The sequence below is a fragment of the Symsagittifera roscoffensis genome, chromosome 1 (assembly GCF_963678635.1).
Source record: "Symsagittifera roscoffensis chromosome 1, txSymRosc1.1, whole genome shotgun sequence".
Classification (NCBI taxonomy): Eukaryota; Metazoa; Xenacoelomorpha; order Acoela; family Convolutidae; genus Symsagittifera; species Symsagittifera roscoffensis.
In genome coordinates this window covers 13,341,931-13,358,940 of record NC_087062.1, presented here as the reverse complement: position 1 = coordinate 13,358,940, position 17,010 = coordinate 13,341,931, and the positions used below count along the sequence as shown (strand labels likewise).

The 17,010-nt window shown below is 35.8% G+C and overlaps 3 protein-coding genes across 3 annotated transcripts in view; 1 reads left to right on the top strand and 2 right to left on the bottom strand.

Moving 5' to 3' along the window:
- LOC134857022 (cytoplasmic tRNA 2-thiolation protein 2-like) overlaps positions 1-17,010 on the bottom strand; it is a 465,591-nt gene that overhangs the window by 13,768 nt on the left and 434,813 nt on the right. The gene's annotated exons all lie outside the window — the stretch shown is intronic.
- The window catches only part of LOC134857103 (alpha-soluble NSF attachment protein-like), a 396,564-nt gene that overhangs the window by 149,919 nt on the left and 229,635 nt on the right, over positions 1-17,010 (top strand). The window lies entirely within an intron of this gene.
- Positions 3,419-17,010, bottom strand: part of LOC134856746 (uncharacterized) — a 38,026-nt gene continuing 24,434 nt past the window's right edge. Inside the window, exons 3-9 of the mRNA XM_063873055.1 lie at positions 6,611-6,807; positions 6,134-6,284; positions 5,510-5,728; positions 4,959-5,207; positions 4,327-4,857; positions 3,923-4,035; positions 3,419-3,626 (exon numbers count right to left, since the gene is read on the bottom strand). Of these exons, the coding sequence (XP_063729125.1) occupies positions 3,603-3,626; positions 3,923-4,035; positions 4,327-4,857; positions 4,959-5,207; positions 5,510-5,728; positions 6,134-6,284; positions 6,611-6,807 (1,484 nt within the window). The 3' untranslated portion in view covers positions 3,419-3,602. The remainder of the gene's footprint in view (positions 3,627-3,922; positions 4,036-4,326; positions 4,858-4,958; positions 5,208-5,509; positions 5,729-6,133; positions 6,285-6,610; positions 6,808-17,010) is intronic.

The window sequence follows — 17,010 nt, the reverse complement described above, 5'->3', positions numbered from 1 at the left end:
ATGAGATAGATTTAGCAAATTAATCTGGATTGAACTTATAATGACGAGTTTCTTTTAACCGCATAACTTGAATTACCCAAACCATATACTAAAACCATTATTTATAATTTTAAGAGCTTTTTCTAAGAGCTCAGGTATCTGATAATCTTCAATTCTGGCTATTCGGGGCATTTTAGAGCAATCCGATAAAACACAATCATAGCACATCAAAGGAAACTCGTATAGGGGTCAAGTTTTATATCATATTGAAGCCAGGGTTGGAAAGTTATTTAACATTGTTATTTAACATTCAATTTAACTAACATTGGTATTTAACATTAAATAGAAAATGAGTTTTTTTTTGGTAAAACACTCCGCATATAACTGTTTTTCAGATTGAATATCTTTTCGCTGTGGGGAAAGGGGTTATGAGAATTTTTATGAGTGATAAATTTTTTCAGTTCTGGATTTTTGGTTTATTTTCGGAATTCTTCAATGTGATGTTTTCACGTATGGGAATCTCAGTGCCCAACTTGGCGTCGAGAAAGCTGAAAAACTGCCATCTTTTCAAGAAAATTTATGCTTCTTAAGTTAATGGAATAATAGACAATTTAACATAATTAACATGTTTTTTTTCAAAAGTTAACTGTTAGTTTGTTATTTTAAAAAAAAACATACAATTTGCCAACCCTGATTGAAGCCCTATTGCTCGTAATTTGCATTCCAATAAAAATAACCAAAAATTTATTTGTGTCGATGAAAACTGAGAATCTTCAATTCTGGCTATTCGGGCATTTTAGAGCAATCCGATAAAACACAATCATAGCATAGCAAACTAGCCGACATAAAAATATGGAAACAGTTCAGTAAAAAAAATGTAAATGTTGAAAAAAAACAGATCTTTCAATATTTTCAACGGTTTATCTGAATTCGTCCTCGTGTTGAGAAGCTCAATTTGTTCTCATACAAAACTTTTAAATCCCCAACACACAAGCATAAAAAATTTAGCTCATCAAACGACCCAATATGAGGTCTCTCAGCCGAATCTTCAAGCTGAAACATAAAAACGGGTATTGAAATGCCGAAAGGCTCAAAACATGTCTGTTGGTTGCCGAAAGAGCAGTATTGAGAGATTCTGTTGGACCTGGATGAGCCTATGTTCACATGCATTTCTAATATGCTATTTGATACCTTAAACTACAAAATGGAATATTGTAATCTCATCATGAATTTTACAACTCAGCCAAAAAAACAATGAGCATTCGGGTTAGGCCTCTGACTGCTAACTAGTATGGAAAAGTAGAAGAAACATATGACAAATGTTTGAAATTCTTATACGCTTTGAGCATCTGTATTACCAGCAGAGTTGGAACCGGGCCCTGGCCGGGCTTGGGCCTCATTTTTAGGATCAGCAACCGAGCCGGGGCCTGACTTTCAAAAGAGTTCACACCTGTTACACTTCCATTAACACTTTTCACACCTTTTGAGACTGCGTGAAGCGTGCCCTCCTTTCTACGGCAAAAATCAGCCAAATCGAATCACTTGATTTTTTAAAAAATTCACATTTGAATTCCAATTTACTTTTTGTTAAGAAACTCGTGTTTTCATAAAAAATTGGCCCGGGCCGTGTCCGGGTTTGAAATTTTTGTTTACCAACCGGGATGGGCACGGGCCACAAATTCAGGCCCAGTTCTAACTCTGATTACCATCAGTAGCTCATTGGATGGAGAACGCTCAACCAAAAACTCGAACTTCCAAAATTTTAGAAGTGGACTTCAACTTGAAGATATTCGACCAACGAAGTTTCAGAAGTCGACTTCAATTTCCATGTTGTCAGCGGTTTAGAAAATTACCCTATTAATTTTTTTTTCAAATTAAGTATATGTCAACGCAAATAAAAATCAAGGAGCTGCAATAAAATTATAATTTCTCAGATTTCCTAATTTAGGAATTTCCGAAAAAATAACCAATCATTTTTATGGTTTACGGAGTTCGTTGACATTTTCAAATTACCTATCGGCTATGCTTTAATTTGCACATCCTGAAATTTTTTGTGAACCGCAAAGAAACCTGTGTAATCATTTTTTATCTTTAAAGAGGTCATTAAAGTTATGATTTTTCACTTGTTCGCCACCCGTTTTTTGCATCTATACTATTCTAAAATGCGTAAGACAGTTGTGTTATTGGGTTTAATTAATCCTATCGCGCCATGGTTAAGCCATCTCGACGATTTTATGTTCTGCCAGGCTTAGTGAACAAAATTTGAAATTACTCCAAATCTACCTGATATCTTTCCGCCGTAATAATTGGTTCCAATTCTCGCTAAAACATTCTAACTTGAAATTGCATTCCAATTCTCGTTGTTATCTTTCTAACGTAAAGTTGCAATCAAACTTCTGCAGATACGTAATTGTGAAGATTGTAATTATAATTGTAAAGTAAAAATGCAGTCTGTTGGTCGTCGAAAGTTCAGATTTGAGAAAGGATTCATAATATTTGAATCTATGTTCCTCATTTAAAATGCTTGCTAATCGCGCGCATAGAAATCGTATGTGTGAAAGTCTCGTCCACATTAATCGGTGAATCAAAAACTTTGGAAAATATCCATAAAACTTCTATTCGAAAAATATTAATTATAAGTTTCTTCAAGAGTTTTTTCAACTCAATTACTTCCACCAATGGGTTTTAGAAAAAGCAAAGTTTGCAAAAAAATCAGAAACGTCTGGATTCGAACCGCAAGTCTTTGTGGTCTCAAGCATGTGTGTTACCTCAACGCCAGATGCTTGATTAAATTTAAATTAATGGAGCTCAATCAAACACGAGAAAAAGTATAGGACTCGGATGCAACAACCTTGCTTATCGCAAGGATGAACATAGTCAACAAACAGTTAGAAAGGTATCAATAAACAGCTTTCGGTTTTGAAAGAAAATCCGCTAGGAAATCTTACAATTCACACCCACTTTAGAAACTAGAAATTATTCACCTTTTTTGCGCCTTGCCTTTCTTTCAGAAAATGGATTTGAATTGGTTTTAAAATGAAAAAAAAAATCGAACCGCAAAGAGCCAAAATTAAGCGTTATTAAACTTTTTAAAAAATTTCTGGAAAAGAAACGAATAAAAAAACATCGCGATATAAGAGTCTGTCTGAACTTTCATCGACTCTTATTATACAGACTTTGATAGTTTGAATTCTTTTGCATTCATTTCTAAATCATTGCTAAATTTCTTGATGACTTAAACTCGTCACACAACTCAGCTATTAAAAAAACTTTAGAATGACACTCTTTTTTTCAAAATCGAGAACAAGCAAGACATTTTAAATTCTCATTTAACAATGAACATAAAATCGTATATCTAGAATCGAAACCCTGAACTCGAAAATGAAATAATTTAAGTAAATGCAATTATCAAATCTCAAATTTAACTTATAATCCGAGAGTTTCGATTCTGCAACTTCAAAACAATCACATTAAATTTGTACTGATGTAAACTGCTAGTGGTTATAAGCTTGGAGAAAGTGAGTTGAGGCATGCTAATATTGGGTTGTACGATCATCAAGTATCGCACTGTCAGTAGATCTTCCACATGTGGCTTCTAATTCGTGTTTTCCTTCCACAGCAAGCTAGTCTGCATGCACCATAACATGCTGAAACGCATTTATTTTTGAAATAAAAAATTCCCTTTTCGAGGAAAAGCCGGGTAAAGCAGTTGATTCTTAAAGTGGCTGTAACTCAATTCTGGATTCAACTATTTTCATGAGACTCTGACAGGATGGGCAGAAATTCCCAATTTGAAGGGTTTCAACCTCACACCGCACAATTATGCTTCCAAAGAATCTTCAAAAGCCATCGAATTAGATATTGATCATTTTTTGAGTCTTTATCAAGACAGTTCGGTTTATTTCTTAGCAAATATGATTGATGTGATGACGTCATTTCTTACATCTAGTTTTTCCTGAAGAGAGGTTATGTCTGCCTCACACAGCTTGCACTTTGACTCGGCGAAGCAAGCCGACAGTTGCAATCGCGCCTTCAATCTGTTGAAGTGGCTCTCACCTGAAACACGTGTGGTCAAAAACCGTATAGTAGTAACTTAATACATTTAAAATATTTTAAAAACCTAATATCTGTGTTTTTCACTGCAGGTTTTTATTCATTTAACTGATCAGAAAACAAAATATGCATTTGAAAACATTGAAAGAAGCATTGAGAGAAAACATTGAAAAGTGAGACCGTACTATCTAGTAGTAGCTAAAGAGCTGACTCAAGCAACGTTTGACACAAGCAATGTTTTATCATGAGCATTTGTTCCACGTGATATGTAGCAACTATTCGACAAATAGTTACCTGCAAGATGAGCCAAAAACGCTTCCTTGTCTGCCTGTGCCAAAGCACAGTCGTTGCACTTGAACTTCGCTTTAGCCGAGGCTTTTTTCACAGCGTCCGTGTCATTATTCACTCTCACTTTCAACATGCTCACATCAATGGGCGGCAACTTCGCCCAGACGGTGGAAGAGTCCGACGATGCCTCCGACACCTGCAGCTCCTCGACTGAACTGGAACCAGCATTAGACTCATGAGCAGAATCGTGGCCATCTTTGCTCTCATACTGAGCAGATGGTTGTTTTACATCCTCGGTTTTTTCAATTTCTTCTAAATGTTGTTCAGTTTTGATTTCAGATTGAATCACTTCTAGTTTGCGGGATTTCAGATCAATCTCTACTTTCTTTTCAGTCTCAGGAATACTGATGGGCTCAATCTGTTTTTTGGGTTCCAACTTTGGTGCAACAATCGTGTTTTTGCTCTCGGTTTTCAAAATGGCGAACGGAGGTTTTGGTTTTAGGAAGTTTGCTTCTAGGTTCGGCTTCTTCTCCGGCTCTGAAATTAAATCAAACATTTAAAAGTGCAACAACAGCAGCAGCAAGTCTTGAAACCATGGCCGAAAATCATTTAAATTTTAAACTCAAAAACAGACGTACCAGAGGTGGAAGGCAGTACTGCTTGTGAGATTTGGATTTTGAATCCTGCTCCTTGTTCTGATTTCTGTGAGGGACTCTGACTCACCACTCGTCGCAGTGTTATCGGTACATTACGGATGGCTGACGGTGGTGTCAGTGGACCCTGCTTAGCAGAGCTTGAAACCGGTGGAGCACTTACAGGCTTCGTCGCAGTTTCTGGCAATTTTGGTACCTCTTCTGCTGGCTTTGGTTCATCGAATGAAGTAAAAGCTGAATCATACATACATTAACAGCCATTACTTGATAAGAAGACGATAGACTATCGACTCTTTCTTTGCATATTCGAAAGAAAATTTTGTTTGTCCAGCCTCCCATTAATTCATTTCAAAATATATAGGTAAATTCAATTTGAAGCTCCCTCTTAAAACTTGGAGACCCATTCGTCTATCAAAAAATTAATTAGGTGTCAATCCTTCCTTTTCTTCATTACTGTCCGTCAATTCGAAGACATAGAACTAAATATAGACCCTATCTGAGTCAAACTTAACAAATTTACAATATGAAATATTTACCAGGTTTCTTATCAAGGGGTTCTTCTTTGGTCGTCTCCGTAGATTCGGTGGTTGAAGCTGTAGCTCGTTTAAGTCCCGAAGAAAACGATCCCCCCAAGGTTCTGGTGGGGATCTGAATGTGAGAAGCATTAGTCGGCGGGGGTTTGGCGGCAGTACTCAGAGGTCTGATGCCAGGTGGGAATTGAGGTGCACTTATGGTCTTCGTCTCAGCTCCTCTGGCTGAAGCAGAAGAAAATTATGAAAACGTGTCATTCATTTACTAAATAAGATTTCCATATACAAGGCGCCCTGCACTTTCCATCAACACACCTTCGCTACACTTTGGTACTATTTCATAAGCAATCAACAGCAGCAATTTTCTTAACAGGCGTCAAAAAAAAATGGTCTAAAAGTTTCATTAAAAGTCTCAGAAATAGGCGTTTTTAGCTGCTCGCAAAAAGAACTCAAATTGGTCAACCAAAAATAACATCTGCGAAATTTGAGAAAACTTCCGCTCGAAATAACGACGTTTTCTCCGTTCCTCAACAAGTGAGCTAAAATAAATGTCCAGAAGTGCAATTTCCCCGTTCGCAATGGCATTGAAACGTCTTTAAACTTTCGCGCGATTCTCGTCTGATTTTTCACCTGATATTTTAGCAGAAGCTGCTGCCTGCTTTGCCTTCTCGATGTGCTTCTGAGATCTCCAGTGGTTCTGCGCTTCCGTCAGAGTTTGGAAGTTCATGTCACACTGCTTGCATCTTGCTGGGTGCTTCGCAGGACCACTGTCAACAGCTGCCTGAAAATAAACTGCCATTTATCTTTCTGGTTGATATTTTGTCCAGGTTTCAATTTTGACAGATTTTTACTAGACATTTCTCTAGATTTTTTGACAGATTTTTATTTAGAGCAGATTCCCGATTTTCCTTTGAAGATGTTTCACCTTTTATTCTTCTGCTTTAATTAGGTTTGAATTTCTTGTCGTTCTTTCTTTTGACTAGGTTTCAAATTTTTGACATAATTTATCCAATTCTTCGATTACTTTTTAAAAAATTTGTTTAATCGCTGGGCTTTTTTATATATGAAAAAAATTTAAACTATATCTTTACTGCATAAAACACATACCACGGGCTTGAATGGGGGTCGCTTAAGCGACTGCTGCTGATTAACATCCGCAGTTTCCTCCCTCACTATTGCTTCGGCTGTTTTCTCAGAACTGGCTGCCGAAATTGCCGCTACGGGGGTCACAGAAATTGGTGGTTCAACTGGTTTCAAGACTGGTGCTTTGGGAGAAGACAGAGGTTTACTCGATTCAACACGGCCTAAAAACGTTACTAACATTCAACCTTAATTATTCAATGTCCACTGCAGGCAAAAAAAGAAAGTTTCATCAAGACTTAATAAATTTGAAGCAATGCCTCAAGATCTCCCGAGTGTGGTGTTTTTGATGGTCAAAGAGCCTATTACGATATTGGAAAATATACGATTTTGAAATTATGATATTTCTATTATGATTACGCTCTTCCACTAAGATCAGTTTAAAGGCATCACTCGAACATTTATGAAGTTACTCGAACATTTATTTTGCGCGTCGATCCATGCCTTAGTGACACTGTACGCAATAAAATCTCGATTAATTATGACTCGCAAAAATATTAACATTTCACAACATTGATTCAATACTGAATAAAAAAAAACAAGAAAAAAAGCAAGTTTTTAAGCCCCCCTCAAAACACTTGGTTAAGATTTTTTTTGCTCCTCAAACGACTCAAAAAGATGCCTCTAAGCTAATATATTACCAGTTGAACCAATTTTAGCCGAATAAAGAGAAAAAGATATTAAAAACGAAAAAAAACTGATAGGCTGAAATCGGAGTTAGTAAATTTACAACCAACATGAAAAAAACCGAAAAGAACGGGCATAAAGCGCTACAGGGAAAAAATGAATGAGTAAAACTTTGAGTCAACAAAAATTCTGTAGACGCACGCCAACTATGAGTCTTCATAATTGCTAAGTGACGCAAGCCAATTATGAGGCATTAGCAGTACCAGTCAATTTGAAAAAAAAAGAAGTTTGCCAATTAACATGCTTCAATTTATAGAGCGGACACATTTCAACTAGTATACGAAAAATTCATTAAAAACATCCAACCCTGCCCAGGTTCGAACCCTTTTATTTGGTTGCGGGGTCTACTTCCCTGCCTCTACGCTACAGATCCATGATATTTGAAGCTTAAGTTCTATTTATAATATAATAGTCTGTGTTAATATCCTTAGCATTGGCTGTACTTAATAGCTGGTTCTTGGTCAAAATGAACTTTCAAAATGAACACATTTTGCCGCAATAATATTTGCGTCGCAGCAATATTTTCGACTTAGGCTGGAAAAAAAGAGCTTTGCTTGCGTAAAAAAAATCCCGGCATTAATTCTTTTGAATTTTCCAATTCATAACAGCCACGGAAAGGCTTCATGAATTTTCACTGACAAATTTTCCTTTGGCAAAAATTTGAGATGTTGTTCGAACCACTGAAAATACAACAACGAACAAAATTGATTAAGATTACTTTGTTTAAAGGAGCTTAAACATTCGTCATTGGTGAGAGTTGAAATGTCACGAGAAAAAATTACACCTAGGAAAGATAGCGTCTCTTAAGCAGGAGTCGCAAATGACATAATACTTAAATAAATACCGGAAGGCATAACCTAAAAGAAAATGTTACACAGCGGCGAAGCGGAGCTTCATCACTTGCTATACAAAAAATTATAAGTTGAAAAAATGAAAAAAAAATGAACAATTTCTAGGTTAGCCCAAATTCTCTTGTCTCGATAAAAGAAAACTAGAAACCTAGCTAAAGCTGGAAGTATCTTTTTGATCTTTTTTGAATTGATAAAATGATGGGGCACTTAACCTTAGAATTGGCAGGGTAGTTTTCAATAGTCAAAAAGTTTCCAAAAGTTTCAAATCTTTGACTTTTTTGAAGGCCACAATTTTTATCTTAAAAAAATTGAACGTAGCCTTTTATGCAATGAGGCCTTCAAAAACCTCTTGTTTAGATTCAGAACCTTTTATCAGAAATGGAGAAACAGTTCTTGGAAAAGTCAAAAAGTTTCCAACGAACAGTCAACAAGTCGAATTAGATTGTGTAAAATATGGGCGCAGCCCCTCAAGCAGAAGAAAGTCACAAAACGTCTCATTTCGATTGAAATCAGAAATTCAGATTTGGGAGAGTAATTTTCGAGGCAAACCGAAAAATGCAAAAACGGTAGAACAATAAAAAAAATGTCTTTTTCGAGGGCTATAACGTTGTTTTTAAAAACTTTGGGCGCAGTCGCTGATGCAGGGGAACTTTCCACAGCCCGTTCTTTGGATTGAACCCAAAATCTCACATTTGGGGGAATAGATTTCAAAAAGCGATCAGAAAATCAGAAATATTTCACTTTACGGAGGGAGATAAATTTCAAGGCAAAAATTTGATATTTTCCTCTAGTTCAGGAAAGCTACCCAAAACCTGTTCTCTCGTCCGAACCTAAATTCTAAAATCAGTGGGTAGTTTTTGATAAAATTCAAAAATTCAAAAAACAACGGTCAAAAATCAAATATTTGACTATTCCAAGTGCCTTAACTTTTCGTGTAAAATAATTTGAGCGTAGCCGCTTTCATAGAGGAGCTTCGTACAACCCATTCTCTTTTGAATCTGAAATTCAACATTTGGCAGTAGTTTAAAAAAAAAACCTTAAAAAATAGGTCAAATATTCTCCCTGCAGACTTTTTCGAAGGCTGTAGACAGCGAAGTAAAGTAAAAAAAAAGACTAGAGGATTATGCAAACAGACAAGGGAATAAACGTTGTTTCCATTGATACTCCTTTCCTTAAAAATTGGTGTAGCGTTTCAGATATTTTTCAGAAGTGGAAAAAAAACCTAAATTTCTTGCGCTACTATGCCTTGCCTTGCGCTGTCCGGCCTTGCCTTACGCTGCCCTACCCTCTTTGCTTTGCGCTTCAACTCCTTGTCTTGCCTTGCACAGCTCGTTGCCTTAAGCTACCCTGCCTTGCGCTGCCCTGCCATCCTTGTCTTGTGCTGTCCTACCTTGCCTTGCTTGCCCCTACCTATTAATTTTAAAAAGATAGCCATTTGACATTTGGAAACGAGTGAATGAACGCAAAGAAACAGACGAAAAGCGAAAAAGTTTTATGAAATTTGAAAAACTCTTAAAATCGTCCAAATCTCCTAACCTACGAGCTTCTAGAAGATTAGTTTTTGACATTCGATTCGCAACTCTACAATACACCCCAGTTAGCCCAAAAATAGGAAAAAAAAATTTTAAATTTAAAATATATTTTAATGTTTTTTAATTGTTTTAATAATTTTTGAAAAATTCGTAAAATCATCCACATTTTCTGAGCTGCGATTTTCTGGAAAATGAATTTTCAACCTCAGAACCGAAACTCTAAAAAATAACATGATAGCAGGCAGCCGCCGGATCAATTTTCGAACCAAAATTATAACCGATGAAATGATTCTTTAATCTGTCTAGACATTAGACCATTGAACCTTCTTGCTCTGCACTGCCCTGTTTTGCTTTTTGCCTTTCGTTGATCTGCCTTGCTTTACGCTGCCGTTCCCCTTTTTGCCCTGCGCTTATTCGCCTTGCCTTACGCAGCCCCTCCTTGCACTGCGCTGCCCTGCTTTGTGCTACCCTTCATTTTTTTGCCTTGCGCTGCCCTGCCCTTCCTTGCCTTGCGCTGCCCTGTCCCTCCGTGCCATGCGCTTCCCCTCGTTGCCTTGCCTTGGCTTGCGCTGATCTACCTTGCCTTGCGCTGCCCTGCCCTTCCTTGCCTTGCGCTGCCCTGTCCCTCCGTGTCATGCGCTTCCCCTCATTGCCTTGCCTTGGCTTGCGCTGATCTACCTTGCCTTAAGCTGCACTGCTCCTCCTTGTCTTGCGCTACCATGCCTTGCCTTGCCTTGCATAGCTCTACCTTGCCGTACGCTACCCTGTCATCCTTGTCCTGTGTGTCCTGTCTTGCCTTGCCTAGCCATGCGCTTCCCTGCATCTCCTTGCCTTGCAGTGCCATGCGCTCAAAGACAATCTAATCTGTCTGGACATTTGATCTTGATCTAAACAATGACTTGAAGTTATCCAAACTTCGGATTGAAAAAAAAAATCCATGACATCTATGCCTTTTGTTTGAACATTGTCCCTAACGCCTTTTGATAACTTTTGTCCCCTATATAAACCACTTAAACATTGCGTCCACAGAAATTTTGGCGTTGAGTTTAAGGAATAGATTCAAAAACTAGAAGTCGATCACATTTTTTGTACTTCTGTTGTTCGATAATGATGTTTACCTTCCTTTTAATCAGCGAAATGTTTTTGAACTCAAATCTAGTTTTTTTAACTTGAAAAGAAAGTTTTTTTGAACTCTAGAAATCTAGTTTAGGAACTTGAAAAGAAATCATAAGTCTAACCGCGAAAAAGTCAAAATTTAGTTTGAACAAACTTTAGGGTAACTTCCCAAATGGCATAATTCCCAAATGGCAGAAAACAAATTTTTTACCAAATGGCATTAACAATTTCAAAAAATATCAGAAAACTTTGAGGCGTGAAAAAGTTAGATCTATCCAGTTAGTTTTCACGCCTTATTTTGTTCACTTGTAAACAAATTACTAATCACTCATCAATATTTAATTCAAGTAGAACTATCAAATTCTGTAAATTATTCAAATTGAAACTTTTACAAGGGGACGGTGTTATAATTTGTATTATGACGGATACTTTCATTAAAAAAATCGAAGCTACTACCAAAAACTTATATTTGTCTTTGTACTGAAACAGAATGCGGCTCCAGGCTTCAAATATAGAAAGCCCAATCGCTTCATATCGACGAATATTGGGATACTGTTTCAGAAATCTGCCAAAACTTGTAAGAATTAAAAACAACTAGCGTTTAACGCACCTTCGGTGCTTCGAAATTTTTCGACAACTCAGTAAAAACCACATATATTGGAAACAACATCTGCAACTTTTAGTGTACTCTGACTGCACCCAATTACAAACTTCAAATTTTTTTCAATTCCCATTTTAAAAGCGTCATCTCAAAAACTTAATGGGCCTCTGGAGAAATTTGGAGGCCAGATTTGCAACCACTGAGAGTCCCTGAGAGCACCCTACTATAGGGTAAGGAATCCAAAATTTTGTGACCTTTTTTAAACCTAAGTTTCCCGGGAAAAAAAAAACGTCTTATCTCGGAAACTATAAGGATTTGAGCATTCATATTAAGAGGCAAGATTTGAGACGCCTGGGTGAACGCTGACAATAAGGTTGTATCTTCATCAAGCTGGTAGTTTCAAATTTTTTGAATTTCTTTGTAGATAAGTTCTTTGAGAAATTTTGAAAAAATCAAAAAACGTCACAGCTCGGAAACTAAAAGCAGTTGAGCAGTCGCGTTTATCATTTGTATGTGGCAAGATTTGCAACTCTTTAGAGTAACCTGACAACACCGAACTATAGCGTTGGGAATTTCAAATTTCGAAAAAAAATTAATTTTAACTTTCTGAAAAAATCACAAAAAACGTCACATCTCGAAAACTACAAAGAATTGGGCAATCATATTTGGAGGCAAGATTCGCAATCCTTGAGAGTACTCTGACAGGACCTAACTACAAGGTTAGGAATTTGAGATGTTTAAAGAATAAAAGTAATTTAAGTTTTCTGAAAATTTATGAAAAAATCACAAAAAACGTCATATCTCAAAAACTACTAAAATTTGAGCAGTCACACTTGAAGGCAAGATTCGCAATCTTTGAGAGTACTTTGACACGACCTAACTACAAGGTTGGGAATTTCAGATGTTTCAAGAATATTAGTAATTTAAGTTTTCTGAAATATTATGAAAAAATCACAAAAAACGTCATATCTCAAAAACTACAAAAAATTGAGCACTCATATTTGGAGGCAAGAGTAGCAATCTTAGAGATTACTCTGACAGGACCCAACTACAGGGTTGGGAATTTCAGATTTTGCAAAAAAAAATTAATGTAAGTTTTCTGAAATTTTTTTTGAAAAATCACAAAAAACATCATATCTCGAAAACTACAAGGATTTGAGCAATCATATTTGGAGGTAAGATTCGCGATCCTTGACAGTACTTTGATAGTACTCTGACAGGACCCAACAACAGGGTTGGGAATTTCAGATTTTGCGGGAAAAATTATATGTTTTCTGAAAAAATCACAAAAACCGTCATATCTCGAAAACTACAAGGATTTGAACAGTCATATTTGGAGGCAAGATTTGTAACTCCTTAGAGTACTCTGACAGCGCCCAACTACAGAGTTGGGAACTTCGAGTTTTTAAAATTTTTTTGTTATTTGATATTTCAGATAATTTTTGAAAAAGTCTCAAAAATCGTCTTATCTCGTTAGCTAAAATGAAAATGATTCGGGCATTCAAAATTGGAGACCAAATTCGCAACCCCTAATTCGATATTGGGCTGCTTAATTTAAACTCGGTAAAATAACCACAAATCAAATTGGAAAATCGAAAAAAAACTCTTAACCATTGCAATATACGATATAGCTTAATCATGCAAAAATAATACGTTGAAAAAGCTTAAACATGGCGAGATAGTGAAGCCCGCATTTAAATAACCCCTAATTCGATATTGGGCTGCTTAAGTTAAACTCGGTAAAATAACCACTAAAATCAAATTGGAAAATAGAAAAAAACTCTTAACCATTGCAATATACGATATAGCTTAAACATGCAAAAATAATACGTTGAAAAAGCTTAAACATGGCGAGATAGTGAAGCCCGCATTTAAATATGTAATAGACTTACTTTTTTCTTTCTGTTGAATATTCCGGTTATATTACTTTCAAGTTAATTTAAATCTTACTGTCAATTTTCAAAGTTAAGACTATTTATGCCATTTGGGAAATTTACAAATTTTATGCCATTTGAGAATTATGCCATTTGAGACATAATCAACTTAAGGACACATTTCACTTTTAAAAAATAAGCAAAAAAACATCACGGCCTATATAAGAGTCTTCACTACGTTCATGGACTCTGAAAAACTGATCACGAGGCAAAAACAATACGTGAAAGGCGACAGTTCGTAGCAGGTACTGGAACAATTCGTTACCAGCAATTTATTAACTTCTCAACTGAAAAGGCCTACACCCCTATTTGTGGTATTATGAAGTAGAGTATACTACGCTGCCAACACTGGTAAATACGCACATTACCATCGATGCCAATCTAAGATCAATGAAGCAAAGCAGAACAAGCTTTCGCTACTTGCGAATTGATTGCCCATTTTTCGATAGCCGAGACACTTTTCGCTTCATCTAAAAAGTCGTTTGCTACAAATAGACGCTTTCAAATTTGTTATGAATTTTTAAAGATTTATTCAATAAAAGTCAATTAGTCATGAATTCTGCTGGAATATTCGATATAACTCTCAGTTTAAAACCAGACTTCAACAGAATCAATATTAACTTACCGATCTATCAATAAAAACTTCTTAATAACATTTTCAAGATCGATATTTCAGGAAAACAGCCAGAGTAAAAGAAAAAATTACACTAACACTGCGCCATTTTTCTAAACTTATAAAGTTTTTTACGAGGCTTTTACTTTTTATGGATACTTTTTTAAAATATTTTTGCCACTTTTTTTAAAGAATTGGTAAAATTTAGTATCATTTTTACTCCATTTTCCATTTGGCTACTTTTAAACGAAAGCTTTAAACACAAAAATCGCTTAATAATTCTTTTGAACAAAACTTGAAAATATGACAATTAACCAAAAAGAAATTCAGCGGAAACCTAATATTCGTTATTTCCAAACAAAACTTTATAATGTTTTCGAAAGTGCAGCCAGAGACAAAAAAAAATTTAGTTCACGTCTCATGAACAAGCGAGCAAACAGCAAAAAATTACTGTCTTTAAGCACCTCCTCGCATCACATTATGGGCCACCCACTAATTGTAACATCACAGTGCATGGGGGCTATTATTTGTTTGTTACTAGGCTGGTGAGGGGGGCTTAAATGGTAGAGACTCGATTTTTTTGGAATTGGCATTACGACAAATGGAGCTTTGCTATGGTACCACACATTCTATTCAATCTAGATCTCAGATTAGGCAAAGTAGTTTTGCGAAAACTTTTCAAATAACGGTCACAGAACTAAACAAAATTCCGAAGGATAAAACTTTTTTCACAAAAATTAAAGGCGTACCGGCTAATGCAGCCGAGAAGCCTACAAGCTTATAATTCGATTGAACCATTGATCTCAGAATTGGCAGGGCAGTTCAAATTTTTGAAAGAACGGATCTCAGAAAGAACGGATCTCAGAATTGGCAGGGCTTCCCACAATCCGTTCTTTCGATTGATCCCAAAAACTCATAATTTGGCAAAATTTGCGAATGAAAGAAAAATTCTGAATCATGGGTCAAAATATCTGAAGTATGGGTTCTGTGGGGCGATTCTGAAGTATCGCCCCACAAAATTTTGCGAAGGCCGTAGAAAAGGAGGTGACAAAAAACAGGCCAGGGGAAATGCAGGCACATATGGGAGAGGGTCTTTCCTCCGCACCAATTTCTCGAACATCGGTTAGTTTTTCGAAAGTCGAGTAGAGAAAAACAATTATTTTCGTGAAAAGCAAAAAAAAATTCCAAAGCGTCTCATAAAAATCATAAAAAAACAAATCCCACACATCTTTACAATACCTGTTTTTCATCAAACAGGAACATGTTATGAAGAACTGATTCAAATCTCGAAACCCTCATTCAGCATTACCATTGAAATGAAAATCTGAATTAATCAGCTTTCATCGAGTTAAATTTGCCGCATTCAAAAACAAAACGAGCTAATTACATACCGAGACACAGAAAAATCTAAGCTATGCATCGTAAAAACAACTGATTTAACACCAGTTAATTTAGAGGCCTCTAAACTCAACTACGCTTAAAATTTTCAATCAAGCGCTCCATACAAGTCAACTAAAATAATGAAAATTTGTGAAAGTCAGGATCGATTCTTTAAAATGAGCTTTTTGAGAACTTCGCGACTTTTCGATGTTTTTCAAGGTTCAAAAAAATATATATTTGCGTTGATTCAGTAAGAAAAATCAGACCAACTTTTCATTCATCAAACTTGTAAAATCATCGTCTTCTGGCTCGAATAGAAAATCGAAAACAAAGCCAAAAAAAATTGATTTAGACTTTTGTACAATTTTCAAATTTCAAAAAAATGCTAATCATGTTAAACATCACGTTCAATTTATACTGTTTTTGATTGGCACTTTTACGCAATAAATTTCCACTAAGTCGGAAAAAAAACCCAAACTTATTCAGCCGAAAAAATGAAAGTTTAACAAATCGAGTAGGTGAATTACAACCAACATAAAAAAACTAATTTCGATGAGGCCGGTTCTTTAAAAGCAAACATGCTAAAAATTTGTCTATTGCAACAGAAAAGTCCAGTAGATGAATGAGTGCAGAAGATGAGCCCTGTGAACAAAGTTATTTACTGGGAAAAGTCCAGTACCCGATTGCAATACCTTTCTTTATCGCAAGAGTAACAAACTGGAAGGTCTATTGGAAACAAAAATCAGCAAGAAACTGTTTAGGCCTACATATACAATGATTACTCTGGAGTTTTCTTATAAAAAACATCCATATCTCGCAAACTAAAATATTTAAGAATCTCGTATTTTCAAATTCCATTCGCAAACTTTCTTTAGGGTTTGAAAAAAGCAGCTATTTTGAAATATAGCAAAAAAAAAACATGAGAACATGTAATATCTTTTCATGAAAAGATCCATTATCTCGGGGTTTGAAAGGTTTGATAATTTCGTTTTCGTAGCCGATTTCGTTTTATCCATTAGTTATCTTTTAAAAATTAGAATATATTTACACGTGAATCAGTACTTTTTATGTATAACGGCAATTAAAATGAATTCACCGCTGCTGTGTTACCGACTAACGAAAGCGAATCAGGTCACTTCCGAGAAACAACAAAAATGAAAATCCTCGAAAAAAATATAGTACCCAATTATAAGACACTTTGATTTTGCTAAGTGCAATAATTTGCGGCTAGACCCATCGAACAAAAATAAACATCCAAAAACGTTTCACCAAATATACAGCAGGAACTCGAAATTCAGTCACATATCGCGAGCTTTATTTTCACGCCATCTGGGGAAATATCCAAAAAATCAAAGTTAAATTAGAAAAATACTTTGTTTCAAAGGGAAAAATATTAAAGACTTTTAATTACAAAAATCTTTTATGATTCGTTTTTTGAAAAAACACACAATCTACATATGTGAAAATTTATCACACTTAAAAACTGTGGCTTCATTCAAGTACATATACCAAAATTGCTTTAATTCAGGGGAGGCGATTTTTTTCAATTAATTTCTTGCCGCAAAATTGCCTAGCACACGCAAGTGTAACCGCAGCTTCTTGTCAATCGATTACTCCGGCATTATGGAAAACCTTCCTTTCTAAATACAAGTC